The following is a 24,207-nucleotide window of genomic DNA, read 5'->3' as shown; positions in this document are numbered from 1 at the left end:
TAAATGACAAGGAGATCGAGATAGCCCCGGGCATTACAATAGGTTCATCCCATGGCCTCCCTGCTTGGGCCCTTAACACCTGTTATGGCTTAGACAACGATTTTAACTACCTCAAAAAATCCATAGTTCAAACAGAGAAGCTATGATGATCAAAGTGCCCCCCACTCGATGCTCTTTGACTTTGCCCAAGCCACTCATTGCGTGCCATACTTCCTGACCATGGCCAAAATAGTCTGGTTGATCTTCTCTGGGTGCGTAGCATTGAGATAATGCGCACCCCCCTCGATAATCTCCAGCTTCGCCTCCTTGGACCGAGTGAAAAGCCGAATCTGCTCTGGCTGAACAGTCGAGCCAAAGGGTGTATCGTCGGTGCCCTAGTCAACCATTAGCTTCCATTCCCTCCTCTGTCAAGTAACCCATGCCCACATACCTGCAGCCAGGAAACCGGACACTTGACATCCCCAAGCCTCAACAACAACCCATCGCGCTCAAGCAGACAGTTCAGCGCCATGCGCACTTTCCTGCGCCCCTCATCCCCCCGATAAACCTCCTGCAGCGTCTTGGTCCAGAAACCAACCCGCTCCTCGGTCGCAAAGGCGCCGAACCCCATCGCCCCAACCATCTTACACCAGGCCGCCTCGACGACGAACTCAGGCGTCGGGGCATCGCTCGTCCACCCGTCGAAGAACGGCTTCAGCAGCGGCAGCGGATCCCAGCATCCTTTTCTCCGTGAGTCCGCGGACTCGGAGTCCAGCGATGTGCCGAGGAGGATCAGGCCGAGGATCTACCGCTTTTAGTTGTATTCTAGGTACCCCGGCCATTGAGGATGATCATGGGAAAAGACGAGGACTCACCCGCTCCGGCGCCAGCAGGGCCATCCGCGTAACCATCCACCCACCCTGGCTCGTTCCGAGCGCAAATGCCTTCTCGATCCCTAGGGCATCCAGGACCTGCAGCGCCATGATGGCCGTGTCCCAGTAGGTGAAGTGCTCAGTGGCGCAGCTCGTGGCGCCGTGGCCCAATGGCTCGATGGCGAGAAGATTGACTGCGTCTGTTAAGGCGGCGTCGTTGAATTGGTCGTTGTATAGCGCTGCCGTCATGCACATCGAGTTGATGAGTACGCAGGTGGGCTTGGAGGGGTCGTATTTGTCGCCTGAGAGGGCGTACCCGACGGAGATGCCGCCGAGGTGGGGGACTTGGATGGTTTGTGTTCTGGGCATCGTGCTTGTGGCTGCTGATGGTGATGGTGATGATGATGATGGTCAAGATGATTTAAAGGCAGAGATTGTCGTTGAGAACTTTATCCTGTAACAAGAACCCCTCTTGTCGCTAAACAGCCAATGAACACATGACTAGATCACGCTTAAGACAATCTAGTCTAGTGTAGCAGCGTTACCGATGCAGTGGGCGCTCTCTGGGAGGCCCACTGTGAAGCGCTGGATCGGAACGGCTCGTTCTCCTCGACAAGCTGTCGTCTAGAAGGGAATACAGGTCAGTCGATTGCTCCGATCTTCCAAGTCACTGCAGTGCATTGTTTTCGAATAATTTACCCTCAACCGAGCAGCTCTTCTCCAATTCTGCATGTTGAAAGTCGAATAAAAGCTGCGGGACAAATCGAAGAAGTGAAGCTTCAGACCCACATGGCCAGGCCGTGTTCAAGCAGTCGCGGTGAGGCCTAACATCCAAAGCAGGATGTCTACTGGTGAGATTCCAAAGACCTCAACTGGTGCGATCTTCCTCGTGGTGCTGTGCGTGGTATGACTTGGATTATTGTTCAATAGGATTCTCTCCTTTGGGCCATACCATGTTCGCCATATATCTTTGCTCATTCGTCAAATCGAGGGAATTCAACGGGAAGATGAAGGCGATACGGATTCCTAAAAGTTGAATCTAGCCATATTGATAAAGTAACAGGCTTAGGCCGATCACACATTCACGAGTGCGTCATATCGTTCGGGGTGGCGGGATACAAGTCCTCCCCATAGGTGCCATTCAACGAGACCGATCCAACAACGTCCCCCGACTCAAGACGAATCCAGGTATCCAGCTCTCCACGACCCAGGGCCTCCTCAGACAATAGCAGCTGCCTCGATCCCCTGATCCAGCTACCATACCCTCCGTACCCCGAATGCTGGCCGAAGCAGAGATTCAGTCCGTTTCCACCCCCTACCCCAGGGAGCTGTAACTCAGAGTCCCACTTATAGCACCAGGTATTGCCATGGTCGTGGCCTGAGAACACGCCAAGGACACCGGGTGTTTTAACAAGCGCCTTAATAAAAGGGATGTCTTGTCCACCATACGCGCAGTCGTTGCTGTTCGTCCCATCCTCACACCATCCCTGACCTTGCTGCGCAAGGGGGACGTTATTGTTGATTCCAGGTTTAGAATTTGCATCAATTCCAACGACAGTTTGTGCCGCGAGCGAAGCATTAGTAGGGATATGCACAAATGCAAGCAACGGGATCGTCTTGTTGTACTGCTGGCCCAGTGACCGGCTTGTGCTCTCGAACTAAGTCACAACACTGCTATCCACCCAGTTCGGCTGGGGGACTATGTTTCCAGACTTGTCAAGTTCCCGGAAGTAGTTACCCCCGCGACTATCGAAGAACCACAGGAGCAACTTTGGATCACTGCTACCGTCTGATCCGTACACCGGCAAGTAGTAATTTGACACCCCGGCATCATGACCAGAGACCATGCGCTGAGTCCGGGCATTGGCGTAGCTCTGCTCCCTCTCCAGGAGAGCTTCAGCGGAGAGATTATACTGGTGGTCGTGGTTCCCATACATCGAAGCCCAAGTTAGGCCGCGGTCAACGAGAGGTCCGATGATTTGGTCAATGTAGACGGTTGCATTCTCCAGGAAGCCATTCTCGCCGGTGATTAGATCGCCGTTCAGCACGACGAGGTCCGGCGATTCAGCGTTGAGGATTGTATTAAGCACGGTGATGGAGTTGCGGTCCTGGCGGGGACCCTAGTCTTCCCATGTATTTATAATAACGTCAGCCCAACGTTGTTATATGACACTAAATCCTTACTCTTTCCAAAGTGTAGATCCTTAAAGATTGAAATCTGAAATGTGCCGTCGTCCGAGAAACGAAGAGGTCTGAATGAGGTGGCACCTGCGAGCGCTGTCTGCGCGAGCATGACCGTTGACTGACGCATTTCTTACAGCTGAGCGAGCAACCTGAGAATCCCTGGAAGGTATGGTAACGCTTCTTAAGTGTTTGTAAACACTAAAACAAGGAAACTGCCAACACCACGTGGGGGCCGTGCCTGCCGTGAGTGGCGCCAGCGCCCTGCATTAGCGTTGCTAGGGTAATTTTCCATGGTACTCCAAGGAATTGGAAAGGTCATTAGGGTATGGTAGGCTTTGGGGGCCGGAGACCAGAGCCTGGCTGTGAATAGGCTCTACGGATTATCCTTGCACTATCTGGCCCGCGTTCATTCAATAAATCTCTACCCGTCCAGGGATTCAGGTTCTTGACCATGTCTGCAGGCTACGATACGAAGTCACCACTTATAAAAGCGGAACTTGATTGTATACAAGTCAGATTGTGTACTGGTATGTGGGCGTCGAAGGCCGAGAGACATTGATTTCACCATGCGAAGCTTTCTATCAAAGCGATCATTCAAAGCACATAAATGTCTCAGCTCAAGAGTGTTTTGAGACCGGCGCACAACGCAACATCTTCTGTTTGTTAGGGCATCCAACCAGACATAGCCTGCTTCAAAAAGAATGCACGATTCCACCCAGCCATCCCAGGCTTAATACGGAAGACTACCATACCTAAGGGTATGGTACCTATGCATGGCCCGTAAACAAGCTCTCTACTTTAACATAACATGCAAGGATTTAAAAGGGCTCAGGAGCAACGTCGTCTGCGCCATATCTAGGTCCTGCTGCCACTGCTTTTGCATAAATCTTCTCCCGCGTTTCATCTTATAGATAATATTCTGATGCCCGCTGCATTGCCAATGCAGGTGAGCGGACGAGATCAGAGCATATTGGTTAGATCGGAGGTATGGAGGTCGGAGCTCCATGTTTCAATTGCCGGGAGGACTTGAGAGTGGAATTGCATGATCGCCGGAAGCAGCCCTCGCCGCAATCAGTGTCCACTTGCTCCGGGGTATACTGGGTAGTAATAATCAGGTCTGCATGAGCGGGCTTTGTTGGATGGTGGTGCAAGCTGCCTCCGTTTCACGATCCGCCATTGCTTGGACTTAACATACATTACTACTAAATCCCATGGCCGTTTGATTGCCTTTTATTTCCAGTTAATCCTTAGCAAGGGTATCCTAGTTCTTCTTTCAATCCATCGAACCTCTTATGGCCTGTTCATCCAACCAGTAATTTGTCAAGCTTCGTCCTCTCGTTGTTTTCTTGTCCCAGTATCTGGCCCAGATATATTTCCAGAGCTTCAGGGATATATCAGACCTACCTCAACTCTCGCGTGTGAAATCCCTTTTCGGGCTCATACTCCACATTCCACTCGTGTGGATGGCCGGAGTGGCTTCCAAGACTCCTTACCCTCTCCAAGTCAGTTAACTGCGCAGACTACAGTCGCGCTCAGTAAGCCCTTTTTGTACTTGTTGTTCACCAAGCAACAAGTATGTTCCAGATGTCGTACCCGGTTGGCATAGAGACATGTCGCCGTTTTGGCCTAGCGCCTTGGATATTCGGACCACATGCTGGGATTTCATGGCTAGTGAGGGGCATCACTCGTTAGGCAAAGAGCAGCACGCCAGAGACGTCTCAAATCCTGCTGTCCACCATGGCGAATCGCATCCAACGCATGCAAATTCATGTCCTCCCCTTCACGGACCACCAGGGGCACGCTGCAGGTCTTGTATTTCGGGGCCGGGCTTCATGCCCTCTGCCTCCTCTCTACGCGCTTGCCATCTACTTCACCCACCCCGATGCGTCCTCCGATAACGTGGACCCAGCAGCCCTCTTTACTGCAATTAACCAGCCATCTGGGACCCATGAAATCCGGCTAGAGCTATATTTCCTACCTCACGCCACTGTATCAGACTGCATTGCCCACTACCACAGCGAAAAGGCCCAGCGCGGCGATTACAAGGCTCAGATTACCGCTGTTCAGAATAACGCACCTCCGTTTCCAACTCTTGCTACAGACGAGACCAAGACCTCTGGTACCCGGCTACCGGGCTTGGTCCCCAGCTACATCGATGACTTTAAAACCTACCACGGCGTGCTGTACCTCTGCACCGAGCGTGACTGGAGGCTGAACGAGCGAGTAATGTGCCAAGTCCTCTTTGACCCGTGCAGTGATGGAGAGTGGGCGGCCTGGCGCGAGGAATCAGACCCGGAGGTTCAACCTGCTACCCAGCTTCAGTCGTCGCCGCTTGGCCAGGACTCGCCTGTCCTGATACACTAGTTAAAGGTCTGTGGCGCAAGAGATGCATCTCACCTCGAACCTGCAAAGGCGCAATGTCACTACGGAGCCGTGGTATGAAGCTGTGGAGAGAGGCTGGATGAGATGGCCGTGATGCGGTTGGCGTGCTTCATGCTTGAGGTATGAGTAGTCATGGATGGTTGTACTGTATTTTCTTGGAGAATTTTCTCAGAAATGTTTCTAGTCCCGTCTAAATAATCGCGCCGTGTTCGACTTTAGCAATAACAAAATGCCAGCCCGGCGTAATGCTGGGTTTTGACTTTGATTACTTGCGTACGTCTCCGCTCGCCCAAAAAGCAAAAACATACAACAGCTGGGATTCGCATGTGGTCACCCACCATACTACTAACTCGCCGGCGTGTGGTTTAAGTACGGCTGAGCGGACGGGAAGCCCTGTTCTCCACACCCTATGGTCGTATGTACTGGTTTAATCAAGTTTTCGACCTATATAGACGGCATAAACGCAGGATAATACGCTACCAGTAGTAGTCCGAGTCTGGACATAGGGCCGTTTGGCTTGCTCTGATGGGTAAAGAGTTGATATTCGATGCAGGAGCATTCAAGAGCGTCAAGATGCGGTTGGTCGGAAAGGCCAATGTACTGTGTTGATAAAAAGGCATCTACACTTGGTTCACTTCACCGTAACTCCGATGATAACAACTTTCGTTCTAAACCTACCATGGAAACTCAAGCTTGCTAAGGAAGTTTCTGTTGAGCATCGTCACGTAGCCCGGGCACTCTTCTCAAGCCTAGGGAGAATCAAATACCCCGGCACCCTTGTCCAAGTAGGGATGTCAAATGCCTTGACCACGTATCGAATAGGGACTCTCGGATCATCGTACACAACAAGACGCATAAAGGCAGTTTTCCCAGTGCTGTCGGTAACTTCGTTGTTAACAGTGTTGGACTCCGGCGATGCAGGAATGTGGATGCATAAACTTTGCCATCACGAGGAGGATCCGAACAACGGGAAAGCGAGAACTCTATATTCATTGTTCAATGAAGACACTCTCGCGGTCGAATCTCCAAGAAGAATCCTTATCTACTCCGTATTCGGTATCTACCAAAAACCTCCAAGGTTAAGGAGGGACACTCTCGCTGTACCATCGTCGAGAATCACATAGGACTCTCCCATGTCCTCCATACCCTCCGTCACAAATTACTGAATGGTCAAGGCCAGCGCCCAGAGCGTCTCCCAGGAAGATTTGCTGAAGGATTGCGCTTCGCCTCTGACTTTTTCGGCTCACATTGCGCCAGGGCGTCATGACAGCATGGTTAGTAACAACAGTCACGGAGCATCTAATCACCTATTTATACGTGTCCGCATTCCTCCAATTTCTGCCTGATGTCTAGGTCTTCAGCCCTGGCAAAAAGAACAATACAAAAACATATTGTCTCTACATTTCCCCCGGATTCTACTCCAACCTGCTGGTTATGTAGGGTGGATGGCCGAGACTCATTGCGTGACAAGTTCCAAGCAGACAAAGTCTCCCATAATCAAGAGTCATCCTTAGTGAGCTCGGACAGCTGTTTATTGGCGTTTGGTGGCACAATACAGTGCAGCCCTGGTGTGGCCACACTCCAATACGGTAAGACTCATTGACTCTGTTATTTTCCGATTTTGTTATCTATTATTGTCCGGCAGTGGCGGCATTTGCCCAATTCGGGTGTCTCGCCGAGGCCCGCTTATCAGTGCACTCTTCCAAGGTTCGTCCAGGCTCAGGCTTCCAGGACCGAGGGCCCTGCGATTGGCTGCTCCATTCATTCGGCTATCAATATTCAATTTCCGAGTTGAGACAGCCGGATACAGATATAATATTGAGACATTCAATCGCTAGCGCGGATGCGACCCAAGACAATCTGGAGACTGGAAAGATAGCGGGTCTATTGCAAAAATACAGCTGTGTAATCATGTGTATTGACAGCATACTGGGCATGTCTCTGCGATATCTGAGACCTGGGTGTTCCAACCCACTGCTTCTGTGTCTAATTATGGATATTATCATATCAGATACAATGTGATCATTGATGCTTCCAGGTTGTGGCTGACAACGGTTCGAGCCTGTCAAGATCTTCGCTGCAAGAATGGATCCCTCGGATCTGCTCTATATAATTGTCTTGTCCCGGCTTGGATCTAAGGGTCTTCCTCTCTTCCAGTTATCATCCAGTCAGTTGCTTGTCACTCGTTAGTCAAGTCAGTCGCTACCCTACGCACCAATCCACTCGTTCATCGCCAAAATGCGCTTCACGCTCGCTTCGTCTCTCCTGCCTCTGGCCGTCTCCGTTGGAGGTAACTACCCTTCCAAAGACTCGGCTTTCAACCAAGAGAGAAGCCCCAACTAATGATAAATGCAGCCCTCCAGGTCACCCAGCCCGAGAAGGGCGCCGAGATTGACCCTTCAGACTCCTTCACCGTCAAGTGGGATTCCGTCAGCACCGACCCCTCCTCCTTCGACCTGTACCTCGTCAACAACGCCGTCTACCCCAGCGTCGAGAAGAAGATCGCCTCCGACGTCGACACCTCCGACGGCTCCTACATCATCGACAGCATCTCCGGTCTCGAGAAGGCGTAAGCCCCCAGCTACCATATACTCCACGCAACCCAGTCCTAACCCCTTCACAGCGGCGGCTACCAAATCAACCTCTTCTCCAACGAAGCCCACAACACCGGCATCCTCGCGCAGTCCGAGCAGTTCAACGTGACCAGCTCCGACACCACCTCCTCCAGCAGCGCCACGCCCACCTCCACCTCCACCTCGACCTCGACCTCCAGCACCTCGACTGAGAGTGAGACTACCTCCACCCCTTCCACTTCCACCGAGACCACCTCTGCTTCTACCTCCACCACTACCGAGGCCGAGTCTAACACTGCCTCTTCCTCCGCTGCAGGCTCCTCCACCCCTGCCTCGTCGTCTGATGCCGCCGCGACCGCCAGCGCCTCCGATGTCCCCGATGACCTGAACGCCGGTGTTGCTATGGGTGCTCCCCTCACCCTTGCCGGTCTGATGGCCGGTGCGCTTATGTTCACCCTGTAAGCGGGGATATGCTACATGCGAAACCTTGAATACCGCTAAAGGATCGATCTGGGGAGGCCGGGTGGTGCTGAGACCGGGATCCAGCTGCTTGTGACGACTGCCTACGTAGGTAGGGCGTACGAGTGGCTGGTGAGTGTGGATATGCGATTGATGTTTAATTCTGCTTCTCTGCTATAATTAGGTTGATGCTTTGCGGACGATAGAGACTAGATTAATTGTGAATATATTGGTGGTGGAATTAGTGATATATGGTACTTTTGGAATTGTACATTTGTTCAATGCAGAGATATATTCAGAGCGGCAACCCCAGGTTCTCAGTCCGACTCAAATACTCAATTGGTTGGGTTGCTTAATGAGCAGCATCAAAGCCGGAATAGGTATATCGATCTCTTTGTTCACATCTGCTTGTCCAACACTCTTCCTGCAAACCCTCAGCAGTGCCTACCCAGGTTACACCGACCACGATACTCTACAGAGCCCAACTACGCCAAACCTGTTCCTCTATCCCGGTTACACCGGCTAAACAGGGTCTGCACCAGTTAAACTTACTGGGCTGAACAGGACAGGCCCACCGTACGGTATCGACCCAGCCAAAGGGTCCAGTGGAGCCCTCGGTATTTTATGACAGCCGGAAATGGCAAACTCTGACTCGGGCCCTCCGAGACTTGGATTGGCGAACGGTCAGCCTGACCAATTCGTGGGTGAAAAGTTAGGAGCTGCTCGGCATTCCATTGGTGGCGTGGCAGTATGCTGCCTGCTTGTACCAATTGCCAAAGTAAAGGGGCCCAAGGCCCAAGGCAGGGCTGAACAGTGAACACTGAACGCCCGGTCGTATTTCGGGGAAGATTGGAACAGGCCGGGGGCAAATTATTGTTTCCAGGGTCTGGGTGTGTTTTCTTGTGTCTTACGGCCGAGCAGGTGTGTATTGAGCTGGTATTGTTCATATCAATTGTGTCAAGGGGACATGGCTTGATTGTGAACGTGGTGATTATGATTAAGTAGAAAACACTATAGAAGCCACATAAAGCTCCCGACTCTTGACGCGCCCTTATTACCAGAAATCTATTACCTCCCCCAACTTCCCATCAAAGGCCGTAGATATTAACGTCACTGTCCATCATCGTTAGCCTGCACTCACCACCCACCGACAACCAATTAGTATAGCGGGATAAGACTCACAACTCAACCTTCTCCCTTCCCAGCCCAACCCCAGCCGCCGCCTGCGCCGGCACCCAAACAGCCACACTCACAGCCTCAACCCCAAACACCCCATACCCGCGCTTATCAATGACGACTCGAGTCGCCCCTGGCCTCAACAAATCAACCCACTCCTCGCCGGCGCGCTGCGTCCCAACAAACATCTTCTTGCTCGCCGCGCCCGTGTTACTCATAACGCAGACCAGGCCCGCCGGGTGTGCGGCGTTGCCGTAGCGCGTGAATCCTAGCTTCGTCAGCATCCAACGTACGAATGGTGCGGACGTAAGGGTTGGAAACGCAGGGTCGACGCACCAATGCAGTTCGGCGCATCGAAGTAATCCTGCTGCTCGCCGTAGGCGAAGTGCGCGCGGGCCTGCGCGAGGATCGGCAGTTTGCCGGCGCACGCGGGCGTAAGCGGTTTCTTGACGTTGTGGCGGATGCCGTAGAGGTCGCCGTAGAAGAGCGTGGGGAGGCCGTCTTTGCGGAGGAGCGTGAGGGCGTAGGCGAGGGGTTTGAAGGAGGGGGAGATCGGGGTCTACGCCGCCGTGTGGGTTGTTAGTGGGGTGGATGGGGTGGTGAGGGAAGGGTACGTACGTCCATCATTTGGCCTGGTTGCTTTGTTTGTGGTTGGTTAGTTGGTTGGAGAGAGGAGGGCAGGGGAGGTACCGTGTCGTGGTTCGTGACGATTGTCTGGTAAGGGTTCAGTCAGTATGGGTTTGATATGTTGGATGGGAGGTATCCATGGGGATGATCGTACCACCGCATGCTCGGGGTGAGAATGCACCAGCGTCCCGTCGAAGATCCTCCTCAGATCGGCTCCTCGCGTTCTTGAAATCTGCGAGAATCTGTCGACGAGAGGTACATCGAATGCTGAGACCGTATGCTCCATGTCCTGCAGATACCCCGCCAACTCTTTGATATCGCCGCTCCAGTACTCGCCGATAACAGAGAACGCAGGCTTCGTCTTCCGAACATGCTCGACAAACGCCCTCTGGAACCCCGTCGAGAAGTGCTTCGCCGCATCGAGCCTCATCCCATCCAGCGACAGCTGCTCCGTGATCCACGACCCCCAGCTCAGCAAGTCCGCACGCACTTCCGGATGCGAGAGGTCCAGATCCGCAAACATCAGATAGTCGTAGTTCCCCTTCTCCTGCGAAACATCCTGCGCCCAGTTCTTCTTGCCACCAAGAATACGATAGACCCCGCCGGTCTGGGTACTATCATCCCAGTCCACGCCGGAAAAGTGCTCGCTATGATACTTCATGCCGCTATACGTATCTCCCCGCCCCGCGAACTCAAACCCAGTCCAGCCGGATATGGTCATGGGCTTGGAGACGTCGACGTTCCGTCCTATCCATTATTCATCAACACACTGCCCTCGCCCATGGGAAAAGATGAGAAGGGACAACCCACGCTCCGGATCAACCCTAACAGCCTCACAGCGCTCCGGAAAGTCCGCGCCGGCCTTATGATTCAGCACAGCGTCCCAGATAACACGCATGCCCAGCCCCCGCGCAGTCCTCACCAACTGCAGCAACTCCTCCCGCGTCCCGAACTTCGTCCGCACCGCCCCCTTCTGCCCAAACTCGCCTAGATCCCAGAGATCGTAGATGTCGTACCCGTTCCCGTCCACGTCCATCCCCTTGCACCCCGGCGGGAGCCAGATGCTGTCGACGCCGAGCGCCCGGAGACCGGGCAGGGCGCGCGCAAGACGCGCCCAGTGCGCCCCGTCCGCGGGGACATGCCACTCGAAGCCCTGGAAGAGCAGGCTGTTGTCTGGGGCGGTCCAGGAGGGGAGGGCCTGCAGGCGGGCGGGGGATGCGGCTTCTACATTTGTTGTCTAAGTATCTCGTCTGGTACGATATGGATGGGGAAGGGACGTACCTTCGATCTTCTTCCAGTTCGGCCGGCCCCCCGAGCGCCAGGGGAGAAACCAGCAGGAGAGGAGTGACGCCATCGTCCGACCCAATATTGACGATTGGCAATGGATGATACGAGGGCAAGCAATGCAGCGGCCTTGCTATATTAACGTGAATGATACTCCGTACCCTGAGCGGTACGCGGTATACCGAGTCGTTGCGAAAACCGTATTGCGCCGTTTGCTGTGTAAGAATGGATCAGAATCTATTTCCGGGCGTGCCCCGTCCATGTCTCACAGGCCCACTGCGGCGGATCCTCTCTCTGCGTCTGATTGGTGCGGCTTAGTCCGCCTGAAGATATTTCAGCTCGGTCTTTGGGCGGCCAATCAGAGGGCGTGTGGGAAAAGTCTGTTTCACAGGGCAGTTTGCGGGTATTTTTGCTGTTTTTCTTTGTGCTGGAGTGGATTTCTCTTTTTCATTTTCACGTCCACACATTCATGCCGGATGCGGATAAAGGGCCTTGGCTCCAGTTGCGGTCTCAGAGAATTGACGTCATCGCTTGCCAACTGAATTGCGGGCGGAGGCGAGGGGTCTGCCGGTTTCCGTGGTCGTTTGTCTTTTGTCCTTGCTGGACCGAGGTTCGGTGGTCCGTTTGTTTTGTTTACTGTAGCTATTCTAAGCTCAGGATTTTGCATTGGTGACTTTGACTTTGGAAGGAGATGGATTAGAACGTCATTTCTCTCATTGACCAGGCAGTCTGTCTCGAGTTCCGAGCCCCCTGCATCCGCAAAACACAACAAAGAAAGCGAAATATATACAAGGAAGAAAGCGACAGCCGCGCGCTGGTCGGGTATCACCACCACTGCCAATGCAATGTCAAGGAGAGTAGAGAATGAAAGAAGTATCGAACGAACGAACGAAGACAAAGACTATAAGCCCAACAACCCCGCCGCCACAACCGAAAGCAGCCCAAACACCGCAGCAGCAGCACCAGAACTGCGATACGCAGTCAAACTGCCCGCCGCCGAATCAACCACCGCATCCTGCCCCGTCACCAGCTTCGTAAAACTCACATTCCCCTTCGCATGCCCGCAAAGCCCACTCCCCTCCATCAGCTCCGCCGGAAAAAACACCTTCGGCTCCCCCTTGTCCATCTTCACATCCAGCTCCCCCGCGCGCTCCCCACTCGCAACAGTCGTGTAGTTCGTGCAGCTAAGCACCTCCGTCACCGTGGTGCCGGCATTGAAGCTAATGGGCAGCGAGAGCGTGTACTCGTCGCCCTTGCTCCCCTGCCCGGACAAGAGCATGATGATCTGCCGGCCCTCGACGCCCTTGCTGAACGCGAGCTCGATCTGCCCGCGGTACAGTGGGACCGTCGATTCGTCGAGGTAGTCTGTGCCCAGCGAGATGACGTGTTTGCGGAGCGCGTTGAGCTGCCCGAGAAGCTTGTACAGCTCGGAATTGGTGTTGTAGTCGGACAGCCAGATCGCCTGGCGGTTTTTGGGCGTCCCGTCGCCCGACAGGTGTTGTTCTTGCCCTTGGTAGATCATTGGGATGCCGTCGTAGAGCATTGTGAATGTGAGGACGTTTTTGGCGATCTGCGGTCCAGTCGTTAGTATGGATGGGATTACTGGGGTTGGGTTGGAATGGGATTGTTAGGGACGTACCGCCATGTCGTCGTTGAAGCTGGGCACGCGCGCGACGTCGTGGTTCTCGCTGAACGAGACGAACTTGGTTACGTCGTTGCACTGGTTCTTGACAATCTCGACTTGCTCGAAGAGACTGGTTACGTTTGCCTGCGTGAAGGCGTCCAGCATCGAGTAGTAGATCGGGTAGTTGGGCACGCTCTGGATGTAGTCGTCCATGTACGTGCAGATGGTGTCGACTTCGCGCTGCAGCACCTCACCCGTGACGAACATGTCGACTGCGTCGCCGAAGGTCTTCAGAAAGCCGGGGTTGACGTGTTTCGCAGCGTCAATGCGCAGCCCGTCGATGGAATACGTCTTGATCACCTCGTTCGCCCAGTCAATCAGCAGCTCCTGCACGTTCTTGTGCTCGGTGTACAGATCCGGCAGCGCGACCTTGTCGTCGCCCGTCTGGCACAGCTGCGCGTTCGTGTAGTTGTTCCAGTCCGTGATCTTGCAGTAGCTGTGGAAGTAGTCGCTGTTGTTGAACGGCGTGAAGACGCTGTAGTCGATGTCCGTCGCCGGGTCCTCGCCGTCCGTCATGTACGCCATGTTGTTGATCACCGTGTCCATCATCAGGTACATCCCGCGGTCGTGCAGCGCGTCGCTGAGATCCAGCAGATCCTGGTGCGTGCCGAAGTGGTCGTTTAGGTTGTACAGGTTCAGCGGCCAGTAGCCGTGGTAGGCCTCGCCGTAGGAGACGCGGCCGTCGATGTTCTCGATGATCGGGCTGATCATCACCGCGTCGAACCCCATGCCCTGGATGTAGTCCAGGTGGTTGATTGTGCCGCGCCAGGTGCCGCCGCAGTACAGGCCGGCGGTGGTGTTGCAGGCGTGCGTGGTTGAGCCGTCGGTCCGCGCGAAGCGGTCCGTCATGGTCTGGTAGACGGAGCGGGATTTCCATGCTGCGATGTTGGCGGCGAGGGAGGGCGTGAGGAGGGAAAGGAGGGTGAAGAGGGATACGAGGTGGAGGGATTGGGGGATCGGCATCTTCGTCATGGTGGTGAGACCTGCGGTCTCGGCTTGCCTGTCTCGTATAGACTTTCGTCTGCGTCAGATCGCGGGCTGTGGCTGCAGGTGCTTCCCGCTGATGCTGATTCGTGATATGATAAGATAACGTGCGCCTTCCAGAGATGATACTGTGGGAGTGCCAGAGCTGAGCTACAGGAGGGACATCCAGAAAGAGCGTGAAGGACGGCGCGAGATAGAAGGAGCGACACCGCGAAAGGCGGGGGAAGAGAACGCAAAGGGGTAAAGACCGGCGCCTATGGCATACTCTAGCAAGGCAAGATAACGAGCGACAGGGAGGAAAATCCAGAAAGCGAGTGACTTGGGGAAAGCTCAGAGTGCAGGCAAGATATGAGAAGACCCCGGTAAGGGGCAGCCAGCAAGGCACAAGGACAACCCTAGTCTAGACGGAAAACAGCATGGGCCTACTTGGACTGGACTTGGTCACTTGGTTCTGCGGGTGACTGACGATCAAGGCCGTTATTGCTCGTGCCTGCCTGGCCATCGCCACATGGTTGGATACTACGGAGTGCCTGGGTATGTCCCGCATGTGGGTGCCCACGATGGGTTCTTCATCGCTATAAATATACGGAGTAGTCGTGCCCCAGATGCCGTGATTCAGGAACCAGGAACCAGGAACACTCTCAGAGTCTCTTCAAGTCTCTTCTCTCACTCCGACTCTGTCAGCACGCTAGCTTATCGCAACCAGACGGTGTGATGCACTAAAGTCACTAATGTACGGTGCCTGGCCGGGCGGAAGTCGAGCGAGAGCGCGGGATCCGTGGATGGACGCTGTCAATAGTGTGCTTTCCAGTGGCCAATCGAAGCAGCCGAGGCAGAGCGACAATCATGGTTCGAGAACCGACGAAAACCGGTTAGGATCGTCTGCGTTCATGGAATGTCCATTGCCCATCTGCCGAATGGGTGGCTCGGACCATAGGCGTATTACCATTACCAGCTTGAGTAATAGATTACTGCACTGGCGTGGGAGAAGTGGCATGTCTTGGAAATAAATTGATGTCTCATATTCATTTCAGGCCAACAGCAATTGGGTGGAGATAGCGGTGGCTGTTTCCTGACCGGGTCTAGTGCAGGCTAAGCACCCTATCGCTGGCTGGGATTGGTGCTTAACTTACGAGAGGCTGCTATGCTATCTATACGAAGTCAGCATCAGTCATCGACAAGATACCACATTACAGCAGTATTTGCATTGCAGCAGTTACAGCACGAACCGTTGAAAGAATGCCAGTGGGCTGCCAAGCAGGCTTGCCCTAAAGAGATCGGGCCTGGTGCGACCCACTGCTGTCTCTGGTAGACTGGTACCTGCAGTCTGAGACAGGGGCTGCATTATTATCTTCGAAGAGAGGGAAAAGAGTGCGAAAAGGGGCAATCATGACCTGGTGGTTCAGCCCTCGTGCAGAATGCCAATGCTGTCATACTGTCATGCTGCTGACACGAGCGCCGCAAACCCAAAGGCAGAGATTTTCAGGGTCGAGGCTCAGTCTGCTCCAATGACGATGCAGATAGCTCCACTGTTTCACTGTAGGGCTTGGAACCCGACGATACGCCGCAGTTACGGTCTTTCTCCCGACCGCAGAGATTTTCTCTCCTTTCCAGACAGGCACGCCTCCAGCTCACCATACTGGCCCTGGTTATAGATGGATAAAAGCTGCCGACTTCCGGCCCCGGAATCCAGCAAGGGTCCTGGGGATTGTACTTGTACTTGTACTGTGGCACATCTACAGTACACTACAGACTACACCGAGTACACCGTCTCAATATTGAGTTTGTGCCAGCAGCTCCAGGTCGGCTACAGCCTCCTCCTAGAGCCCTAGGTCTAGCTCTTACAGGCTACTCAAGCTATAGTCGGCCTTAGTGTCGGGCAGACCGTGACTTCAGAGGATCGGTGTGGACCTCGTATTTATTCTTAGCAATAGTCCTCACGCCAGTTTCATTCGCTCACCACGCCTCTTATCATAAGGCTCATCTTCCGCCAGCAGGGGTTCTCTCTGCTGTTCCTGACTTTGACTTTTCTGCTTTGACTTTTCTCTGCTTGCCTTGCCTTGTCTTTATCTCTGCGAGTCTCGCGCTCGTTTACATTCGTTACTGTTCCCCACGCTCTCCACGCTATACCATACTTACGAAGCAGAGAAGAGACGAGGAGAAAGAGCTCACAGTCCATGTCCCACTCATAGCATAGACACTCTCAGTGCGCACTTCGCACCGTCACTCGTTACACCGCTCGCTCGCTTGCTCGCTTGAGCATCGCACTGCACCATGGTGCGCCTCACACACCTCGCGAGCAGCGCCCTGCTTTTCGCCGCGAGCACCACAGCATGGCCGTACGACGAGTCGCTAGTCGGCTACAACATCAACACGAACAAGACGGCGACCGACCCGGCCGACTACGACGGCTCCTGGGGTAATGATCATAAATACCACCCGTCGCCCGACAACTGGCGCTTCCCCTTCTACACGCTGTTCATGGACCGCTTTGTCAACGGCGACCCGACTAATGATAATATTAATGGCACGACGTTTGAGCACGACTTGGATTCGAATCAGATGAGGCATGGAGGCGATGTCGCGGGGTTGGTCGATACGTTGGACTACTTGCAGGGCATGGGGATCAAGGTACGCCTGCACAAGCAGCTGCAGTTGCAGCTGGATAGTGGGATGATGAGGTGAATGCTGACTTAAACAGGGTTTATATCTTGCCGGAACACCGCTCATGAACCAGCCCTGGGGCTCGGACGGATACTCGGCGCTGGACACGACGCTGCTCGACCAGCACTTTGGCACGATCCAGGTGTGGCAGGAGGCCATCACGGAGATCCACAGGCGGGGGATGTACGTGCTGTTCGACAATACCATTGCTACGTGAGTCTTTGCCCTTTAAATCCCTGACCACAACACCAAGGTGCATTCTAACCCTGCTGCACAGCCTCGGCGACCTCATCGGCTTCGAAGGCCACCTGAACAGCACCACGCCCTTCAGCGAAAAAGAACACAAAGCCCAATGGAAGTCCGACCGCCACTACGTCGACTTCGACATCGGCAACACCTACAACGCAACCTGCGACTACCCGCGCTTCTGGTACGAGGACGGCATGCCGGTCAACGAGTCCCTAACCGCCGGTCTGGTGGGCTGCTACGACTCCGACTTCGACCAGTACGGCGACATCGAGGCGTTTGGCGTGTGGCCCGACTGGAAGCGCCAGCTGGCGAAGTTCGCCTCCGTCCAGGACCGTCTGCGCGAGTGGCATCCGACCGTGCGCGAGCGGCTGATCAAACACACGTGCATGATCATCCGCACGTTCGACATCGACGGGATCCGGTACGACAAGGCCACGCAGTCGACGGTCGACGCGTTGGGCGATATGTCCAAGGCGTACCGCGAGTGTGCGCGCGATCTGGGCAAGGAGAATTTCTTCATTGCGGGCGAAATTACCGGTGGAAATACGTTTGGCTCCATCTACCTCGGTCGCGGGCGTCAGTCGAACCAGGTCGCTGCGGTCGGCAGCCAGGCCAACGCCATGAAGCTGACCAACACCAGCGACCCGCAGCTGTTTCTCCGTGAGGCGGGCCATGAGGCTATTGATGCTGGAGCGTTCCATTACTCGACGTACCGTGCGCTCACGCGTTTCCTGGGCATGGATGGACAGCTGGATGCGGGCTACGATGTCCCGGTTGACTGGGTGGAGGCGTGGGACCAGATGGTGCGCACGAACGACCTGATCAATGCCAACACGGGCGTCTTTGACCCGCGGCACATGTACGGCGTCACGAACCAGGATGTGTTCCGGTGGCCGGCAATTATGTGGGGAGTTGAGCGGCAGATGCTGGGGACGTTTATTACCACTTTAATGCTGCCCGGCATCCCCTTGCTCCTCTGGGGCGAAGAACAGGCGTTCTACGTGCTTGATGCAACGGCCAGCAACTACATCTACGGCCGTCAGGCGATGAGTTCAGCCACGGCGTGGAAGACGCACGGCTGCTTCGCGCTCGAGTCCTCGCAGTACTACCAGTGGCCGCTGGTTGCCGCGCTGGACGGCTGCATGGACGACACGGTGACATACGACCACCGCGACCCGGCGCATCCGCTGCGCAACATGCTCAAGCACATGTACCAGATGCGCGAGGACTACCCGATGCTCAACGACGGGTACGTGATCGAGACGCTGTCGAACCAGACGACGGAGATCCTGTACCCGGGTTCCAACACCACCGCGACCGAGACGGGCTTCTGGTCTGTCCGTCGCGACCTCAACACCGAGACGCAGGACTTCGGGTCCGTCGAGAAGAACGCGACCGTGTGGCTGGTCTACAGCAACATGAACCGCACGCATCTGTACGAGTTCGACTGCTCCGACAACGAGACCGCCCTGATCTCGCCGTTCCCCAGCGGCACCACCGTCCGCAACCTGTTCTCCCCCTACGACCGGATCAAGCTGGTCGACAGCACCGTCAAGAAGGGCTTCAACGGCTCCGACGACTACAACGGCTGCTACCCCAACATGACCATGAACCGCTACGAGTTCCGTGCGTACGTCAAGGAGAGTCTGTGGAAGGGCCCCAAGCCCATGATCACCAAGTTCCAGCCTGGGGACGGCGAGAACAACGGGCACGACACGCCGCTGCGCTCCACCGTCGCCCCGAATGCCTTTGAGACGGTGCAGATCACGCTGCAGTTCTCCGAAGCCATGGACTGCGACTCCATCATCGACTCCATCTCCTTCAACTCGTCCACCGAGTCCGGCAGGAAGCCCTCGATCGACAGCGACTCCGTCTCCTGCGGCTCCATCGCCGACGTCGCCAACAGCAACGTCACCGGCCAGATCCCCGGCAAGTTCCAGTGGGTGGCCAACCTCACGGGCGTGTACAACGGCATCCACCGCGTCACCGTCAACAACGTCAGCAACGAGGCCGGCGACGAGTCCACCAACGCGGTCGACCACTTCCTCTTCCGCATCGGCCAGGTCGACAACCCCATGGTCTTCTACTCCGCCAACTACTCCAGCTCGCTGCTGCACGAGAGAGACGACGGCAGCTTCTTCATCCAGCACCACGCCGCCGGCGCCGACAAATACCGCTACTCCACCAACTGGGGCACCACCTTCTCCAACTGGACCACCTACAAGGGCGGCAACGACACCATCGCCATCCAGGACTGGACCGGCACCAAGGCCCAGGAGTGGGCCGGCCACCACGTCCGCGTCGAGTACTGGTCGCGCTGGACGGGCTCGTCCTCACACGTCCAGGAGGGCGATTCCGGCTGGAACCACAAGTCGCAGCGCCGCTTCCCGCACGCCTTCTTCAACGGCCCCTACAACCAATACGGCTACGACGGCGGCCTGGACAACAAGATCCGCCTCGACGCCGGCGGCGACAACTACTGGAAGTACCACTTCACGTCGGAGTGGCCGGCCGTCGGCCAGCTGAACGTCTGGGGCATGAATCCCGACGGCGAGCCGGATCAGAGTTGGGTGCTGGGGGATGTCGACGGGGATAATGTGCTCGACCGCATGCCGCCTTCTTCGCTCTCGCCGACCCTGCTCAACATCTCGGATCACCCGCCGCATCCGTATATCTCGTGGAAGCTGTACATCAATGACGCCACGCTGCACTACACCAAGGTCCCCGTCGGGCACCAGAGCAAGCAGATCGCCATGTTCGTGCTGTTCTGGATCATCCCGCTGCTGACCGGCGCCGCGTGCGTGTACATCTTCATGAAGTCGTTCTACAAGGTGAAGTTCAACGAGATTGGCGCGGCGGGCGCAAGCACGGAGATGAAGAGCCTTGTCCCGCTGGCGCTGCGCCGGAAAATGAAGGAACTGCGAGTTGGGTCTGGCGCCGCGAAACCGAACCCGCTGATGCGCCTCGCTGAGAAGTCCGGCTTCATGCAGAGCACGACGGCGCTGGGTGCCGCTGGCGCCGCGGCAAAGAGACGCATGGTGCTCATCGCGACGATGGAGTACGATATCGAGGACTGGGCGATCAAGATCAAGATCGGTGGCCTGGGTGTCATGGCGCAGCTGATGGGCAAGACGTTGGGCCACCAGGACCTCATCTGGGTTGTTCCTTGTGTTGGAGGTGTTGATTATCCCGTTGACACGCCCGCTGAACCCATGACCGTCACCATTCTCGGCCAGGCATACCAGGTCAACGTGCAGTACCACGTCCTCAAGAACATCACGTACGTCCTCCTCGACGCGCCCGTGTTCCGCCAGCAGACGAAATCCGAGCCGTACCCGGCGCGCATGGACGATCTGGACTCGGCCGTCTACTACTCCGCCTGGAACCAGTGTATCGCGGAAGCCATCAAGCGCTTCCCCGTGGATCTGTACCACATCAACGACTACCACGGCTCCGTGGCGCCCTTGTACCTCCTGCCCGGCACAATCCCGGCCTGTCTGTCGCTGCACAACGCCGAGTTCCAGGGTCTGTGGCCGATGCGCACGCAGAAGGAGAAAGAGGAAGTCTGCTCGGTCTTCAACCTGGACGTCGAGACCGTGCGCAACTACGTGCAGTTCGGCGAGGTGTTTAACCTGCTACACGCGGGCGCCAGCTACCTGCGCGTCCACCAGCAGGGCTTCGGCGCGGTCGGCGTGTCCAAGAAATACGGAAAGCGCTCGTACGCCCGCTACCCGATCTTCTGGGGCCTGCGCAAGATCGGAAACCTGCCGAACCCGGACCCCAGCGATGTCGGCGAGTGGACCAAGGGCGAGATGGTCAAGGACGAGGATATCCGCGTTGATCCGGACTTCGAGGCTAACCGTGGCGATCTGAAGCGTCAGGCGCAGGAGTGGGCTGGGCTTGAACAGAACCCTGATGCGGATCTGCTGGTGTTTGTGGGCCGCTGGTCCATGCAGAAGGGTGTTGATCTTATTGCGGATGTTATGCCTGCTGTTCTGGAGGCACGGCCTAATGTCCAGCTTATTTGTGTTGGTCCGGTTATCGATCTGTATGGCCGCTTTGCAGCGCTGAAACTCGACCGCATGATGAAGGTCTACCCTGGGCGTGTCTTCTCGCGTCCGGAATTCACGGCCTTGCCCCCGTATATCTTTTCCGGCGCGGAATTCGCGCTGATCCCGTCGCGCGACGAGCCGTTTGGTCTTGTGGCGGTGGAGTTTGGAAGGAAGGGTGCGCTTGGTATTGGAGCGCGCGTTGGTGGACTTGGTCAGATGCCCGGTTGGTGGTATAACGTGGAGTCGGTGTCGACGTCGCATCTGCTCATGCAGTTCAAGCTTGCCATTGATGCGGCGCTGAGCTCCAAGGTTGAGACACGCGCCATGATGCGTGCGCGTTCTGCAAAACAGCGTTTCCCTGTTGCGCAGTGGGTGGAGGATCTGGAGATTCTGCAATCCACCGCGATCAATGTCCATGATAAGGAGGTGTCCAAGGGGCATAATGGCGGACGGCCCATGACGCCGACGACGCCGGCCGGTGCGCTCATGCCTGGGGCCATGACGCCCGGAGCCATGACGCCCTCACGGCCTGGGACTGGGTTCTCGCAGGGCATGGGCGCCGCGCTGTCTGTGCCGCACTCGCGGAACAGCAGCTACAGCAACCTCAACCGGCTCAGCGATATCGGCACGCAGGCGCAGCGGAACGTCACGGAGCAGCAGCCCCGCCAGTCGTCTACCGGCGGTGGTCTGCAGCGCTCGCTGTCGCTGGGTGTGCGGTCTGGCCCTGGCCACCGTCGTGGCCGCGAGCAGAAGCAGGCCGGCGACGCCGACAACATCCCCGAGGCCAACGAGGACGAGCACAGCAACAGCGACACCGAGAGCGTGCCGGACTACTTCGAGGAAGACGAGTACACGCTGACCCCGGCGCAAATCGAAGAGAGCAGACGCGCCCAGGCCAACCGCTCCAGCTCGTTCAACGCCAGCCACAACTCCCTGCAGCCGCCCACGTCTCCCCTCCCCATGCCCCCATCAAGCCCGGGCTCCCCAGGCGCAGAGCACGCCCTCCTCCCAATCCCCAAGCCCTTCGCCGAGCCCGGCAACCGCCTCTCCAGCGCATCCGTGCTGTCATTGGACTCCGTCGTCGGCGGGAAAAAGGACTTCAAGCTGCAGAAGGTCGACCCCTTCTTCACCGACTCCAACGGCGAGTTCGCCCGCACCTTCGAGCACCAACTCGAGTCGCTGAACGGCTCCAACTCCGAGTCCCAGCTGTGCATCGAGGAGTTCCTCGTCAAGTCCGAACGCCGCTGGTTCGACCGCTTCCGCGACGCAAAGCTCGGCCGCATCAAGTCGCCCACGCCCTCCATCTTCCGCGACAACCACCTGCACGGCAGCCGCAACGGTTCACCCGATGGGTCGCTGTACGTCGACGTCGACGTCAATGCGCCCCGGCACAGCGGCGACGCCATGCACGAGTCTGACGATACGGACGACGAGTTCCTGCTGGGCAAGGACTATGTCCCGCCCACGGGGCTGAAGAAGTGGATGCAGATCAAGATCGGCGATTGGCCGGTCTACACGCTCTTCCTTGCTCTTGGTCAAATTATCGCGGCCAACTCGTACCAGATTACGCTTTTGACAGGCGAGGTGGGCCAGACGGCCGAGAAACTGTATGGCATTGCGACCGTGTACGCGATTACCTCTGCGTGCTGGTGGCTTGTGTTCCGGTACTTCAAGAGCATTGTTTGCCTCAGCACGCCGTGGTTCCTGTACGGCATTGCGTTCCTGTTCATTGGGTCGGCCCACTTCGAGGCGGATTCCTTTACGCGCGGCTGGATCCAGAATGTCGGCAGTGGGTTCTACTCTGCGGCTTCGTCGTCTGGATCGATCTTCTTCGCGTTGAACTTTGGTGACGAAGGTGGTGCGCCCGTCAGCAAGTGGATTTTCCGCGCGTGTGTGGTGCAGGGCCTGCAGCAGGTCTATGTCATTGCGCTGTGGTACTGGGGTTCGACGATGGCGGCGGCTTCAAGTGAGGGCTTGCTGACGGCCGATAATAAGATCTCGAATACGTGGAAGATGTCGTACGTTCTCTTAACCTTTCCTACCCTCCCCCTTCCCCTTCTCTTCACATCAAACTAACTTCTTGTCTAGAGCCATCTGCTACCCCATCGCCCTGCTCCTCTGGGGCATCGGACTCCTCCTCATCTTCGGCCTACCCAACTACTACCGCCAAAAGCCCGGCAAAGTGCCCTCGTTCTACAAGTCGCTCTTCCGCCGCAAAATCGTGCTGTGGAACTTCGTCGCCGTCATCCTGCAGAACTTCTTCCTGTCCGCCCCCTACGGCCGCAACTGGTCGTTCCTATGGACCTCCGACCACGCCAAAGCCTGGCAGATCGTCATCCTCTGCGTCATCTTCTTCGGCCTCCTCTGGTGCGCCTTCCTCTACATCGTCTCCACCTTCTCCAAGCAGCACTCCTGGTTCCTGCCCGTCTTCGCTTGCGGCCTCGGCGCCCCTCGCTTCCTGCAGATCTGGTGGGGCGTCTCCGGCATCGGGTACTACCTCCCCTGGGTCGCGGGCGGGTATACAGGCGGCGCTTTGGTCTCGCGCAGTCTGTGGCTGTGGCTCGGTGTGCTGGATAGTATCCAGGGCTTGGGCTTTGGTATTATCCTCCTGCAGACGCTCACGCGCATGCACATGTGCTTCACGCTCATTGTCTCTCAGGTCCTGGGATCCATTGCGACGATCGTGGCTCGTGCCTGCGCGCCGAATAATGTCGGTCCTGGGCCTGTCAGTCCCGATATGACCAAGGGCGCCGGGGAGCTCGCGAACGCCTGGTTCTGGGTTGCGCTGTTCTGCCAGCTGCTTGTTTGTGCGGGCTTCTTGCTCTTCTTCCGCAAGGAGCAGCTTTCGAAGCCGTGATCTACCTTCTCACCTACTTACCACCTGTCTTAGGGCAGGGTGGTTCATGTCTTTTTATCATATCATGTATCTCTACCTATCCTGCCTTCTCTATGGAGTATCGGCGTCCCATTCCTTGTCTCATTGCATTGTCCTTTCTTTTCCTTTGCCGTTTTATGTCTCTATAATGATGTGTTTATCT

At 56.1% G+C, this 24,207-nt stretch overlaps 7 protein-coding genes across 7 annotated transcripts; 3 read left to right on the top strand and 4 right to left on the bottom strand.

Annotated features, from left to right (window-relative positions):
* Positions 1-194: 194 nt before the first annotated feature.
* Positions 195-1,220, bottom strand: DSM5745_03716 (alpha/beta fold hydrolase; the record flags this gene model as incomplete). Its single annotated transcript, XM_026745732.1, has 3 exons — positions 195-374; positions 431-784; positions 855-1,220. 3 exons carry the CDS (start codon positions 1,218-1,220, stop codon positions 195-197), a joined length of 900 nt encoding a protein of 299 aa, XP_026606598.1.
* Positions 1,221-1,933: 713 nt separating this feature from the next.
* DSM5745_03715 (metallophosphoesterase family protein) lies at positions 1,934-3,144 on the bottom strand (the record flags this gene model as incomplete). Its single annotated transcript, XM_026745731.1, has 3 exons — positions 1,934-2,476; positions 2,534-2,959; positions 3,010-3,144. The coding sequence occupies 3 exons, from the start codon at positions 3,142-3,144 to the stop codon at positions 1,934-1,936; spliced, it is 1,104 nt and encodes a 367-aa protein (XP_026606597.1).
* Positions 3,145-4,772: 1,628 nt separating this feature from the next.
* Positions 4,773-5,399, top strand: DSM5745_03714 (uncharacterized protein; the record flags this gene model as incomplete). The annotated part of the gene is made up of 1 exon (XM_026745730.1): positions 4,773-5,399. The coding sequence occupies one exon, from the start codon at positions 4,773-4,775 to the stop codon at positions 5,397-5,399; it is 627 nt and encodes a 208-aa protein (XP_026606596.1).
* A 2,256-nt stretch (positions 5,400-7,655) lies between these two features.
* Positions 7,656-8,452, top strand: DSM5745_03713 (GPI anchored serine-threonine rich family protein; the record flags this gene model as incomplete). The annotated part of the gene is made up of 3 exons (XM_026745729.1): positions 7,656-7,707; positions 7,773-7,986; positions 8,041-8,452. The coding sequence occupies 3 exons, from the start codon at positions 7,656-7,658 to the stop codon at positions 8,450-8,452; spliced, it is 678 nt and encodes a 225-aa protein (XP_026606595.1).
* Positions 8,453-9,537: 1,085 nt separating this feature from the next.
* DSM5745_03712 (alpha-amylase) lies at positions 9,538-11,606 on the bottom strand (the record flags this gene model as incomplete). The annotated part of the gene is made up of 7 exons (XM_026745728.1): positions 9,538-9,562; positions 9,632-9,893; positions 9,962-10,184; positions 10,244-10,339; positions 10,407-10,999; positions 11,063-11,476; positions 11,534-11,606. 7 exons carry the CDS (start codon positions 11,604-11,606, stop codon positions 9,538-9,540), a joined length of 1,686 nt encoding a protein of 561 aa, XP_026606594.1.
* Positions 11,607-12,437: 831 nt separating this feature from the next.
* On the bottom strand, positions 12,438-14,192 carry DSM5745_03711 (alpha-amylase; the record flags this gene model as incomplete). The annotated part of the gene is made up of 2 exons (XM_026745727.1): positions 12,438-13,106; positions 13,176-14,192. The coding sequence occupies 2 exons, from the start codon at positions 14,190-14,192 to the stop codon at positions 12,438-12,440; spliced, it is 1,686 nt and encodes a 561-aa protein (XP_026606593.1).
* Positions 14,193-16,478: 2,286 nt separating this feature from the next.
* Positions 16,479-24,026, top strand: DSM5745_03710 (uncharacterized protein; the record flags this gene model as incomplete). The annotated part of the gene is made up of 4 exons (XM_026745726.1): positions 16,479-16,835; positions 16,906-17,081; positions 17,146-23,187; positions 23,258-24,026. The coding sequence occupies 4 exons, from the start codon at positions 16,479-16,481 to the stop codon at positions 24,024-24,026; spliced, it is 7,344 nt and encodes a 2,447-aa protein (XP_026606592.1).
* Between the last annotated feature and the right edge of the window lie 181 nt (positions 24,027-24,207).

Source organism: Aspergillus mulundensis (assembly GCF_003369625.1).
Source record: "Aspergillus mulundensis strain DSM 5745 chromosome Unknown scaffold_2, whole genome shotgun sequence".
Classification (NCBI taxonomy): domain Eukaryota; kingdom Fungi; phylum Ascomycota; class Eurotiomycetes; order Eurotiales; family Aspergillaceae; genus Aspergillus; species Aspergillus mulundensis.
The sequence above is the reverse complement of the archived record's forward strand: the minus strand, read 5'-3'. Positions and strand labels throughout refer to the sequence as shown.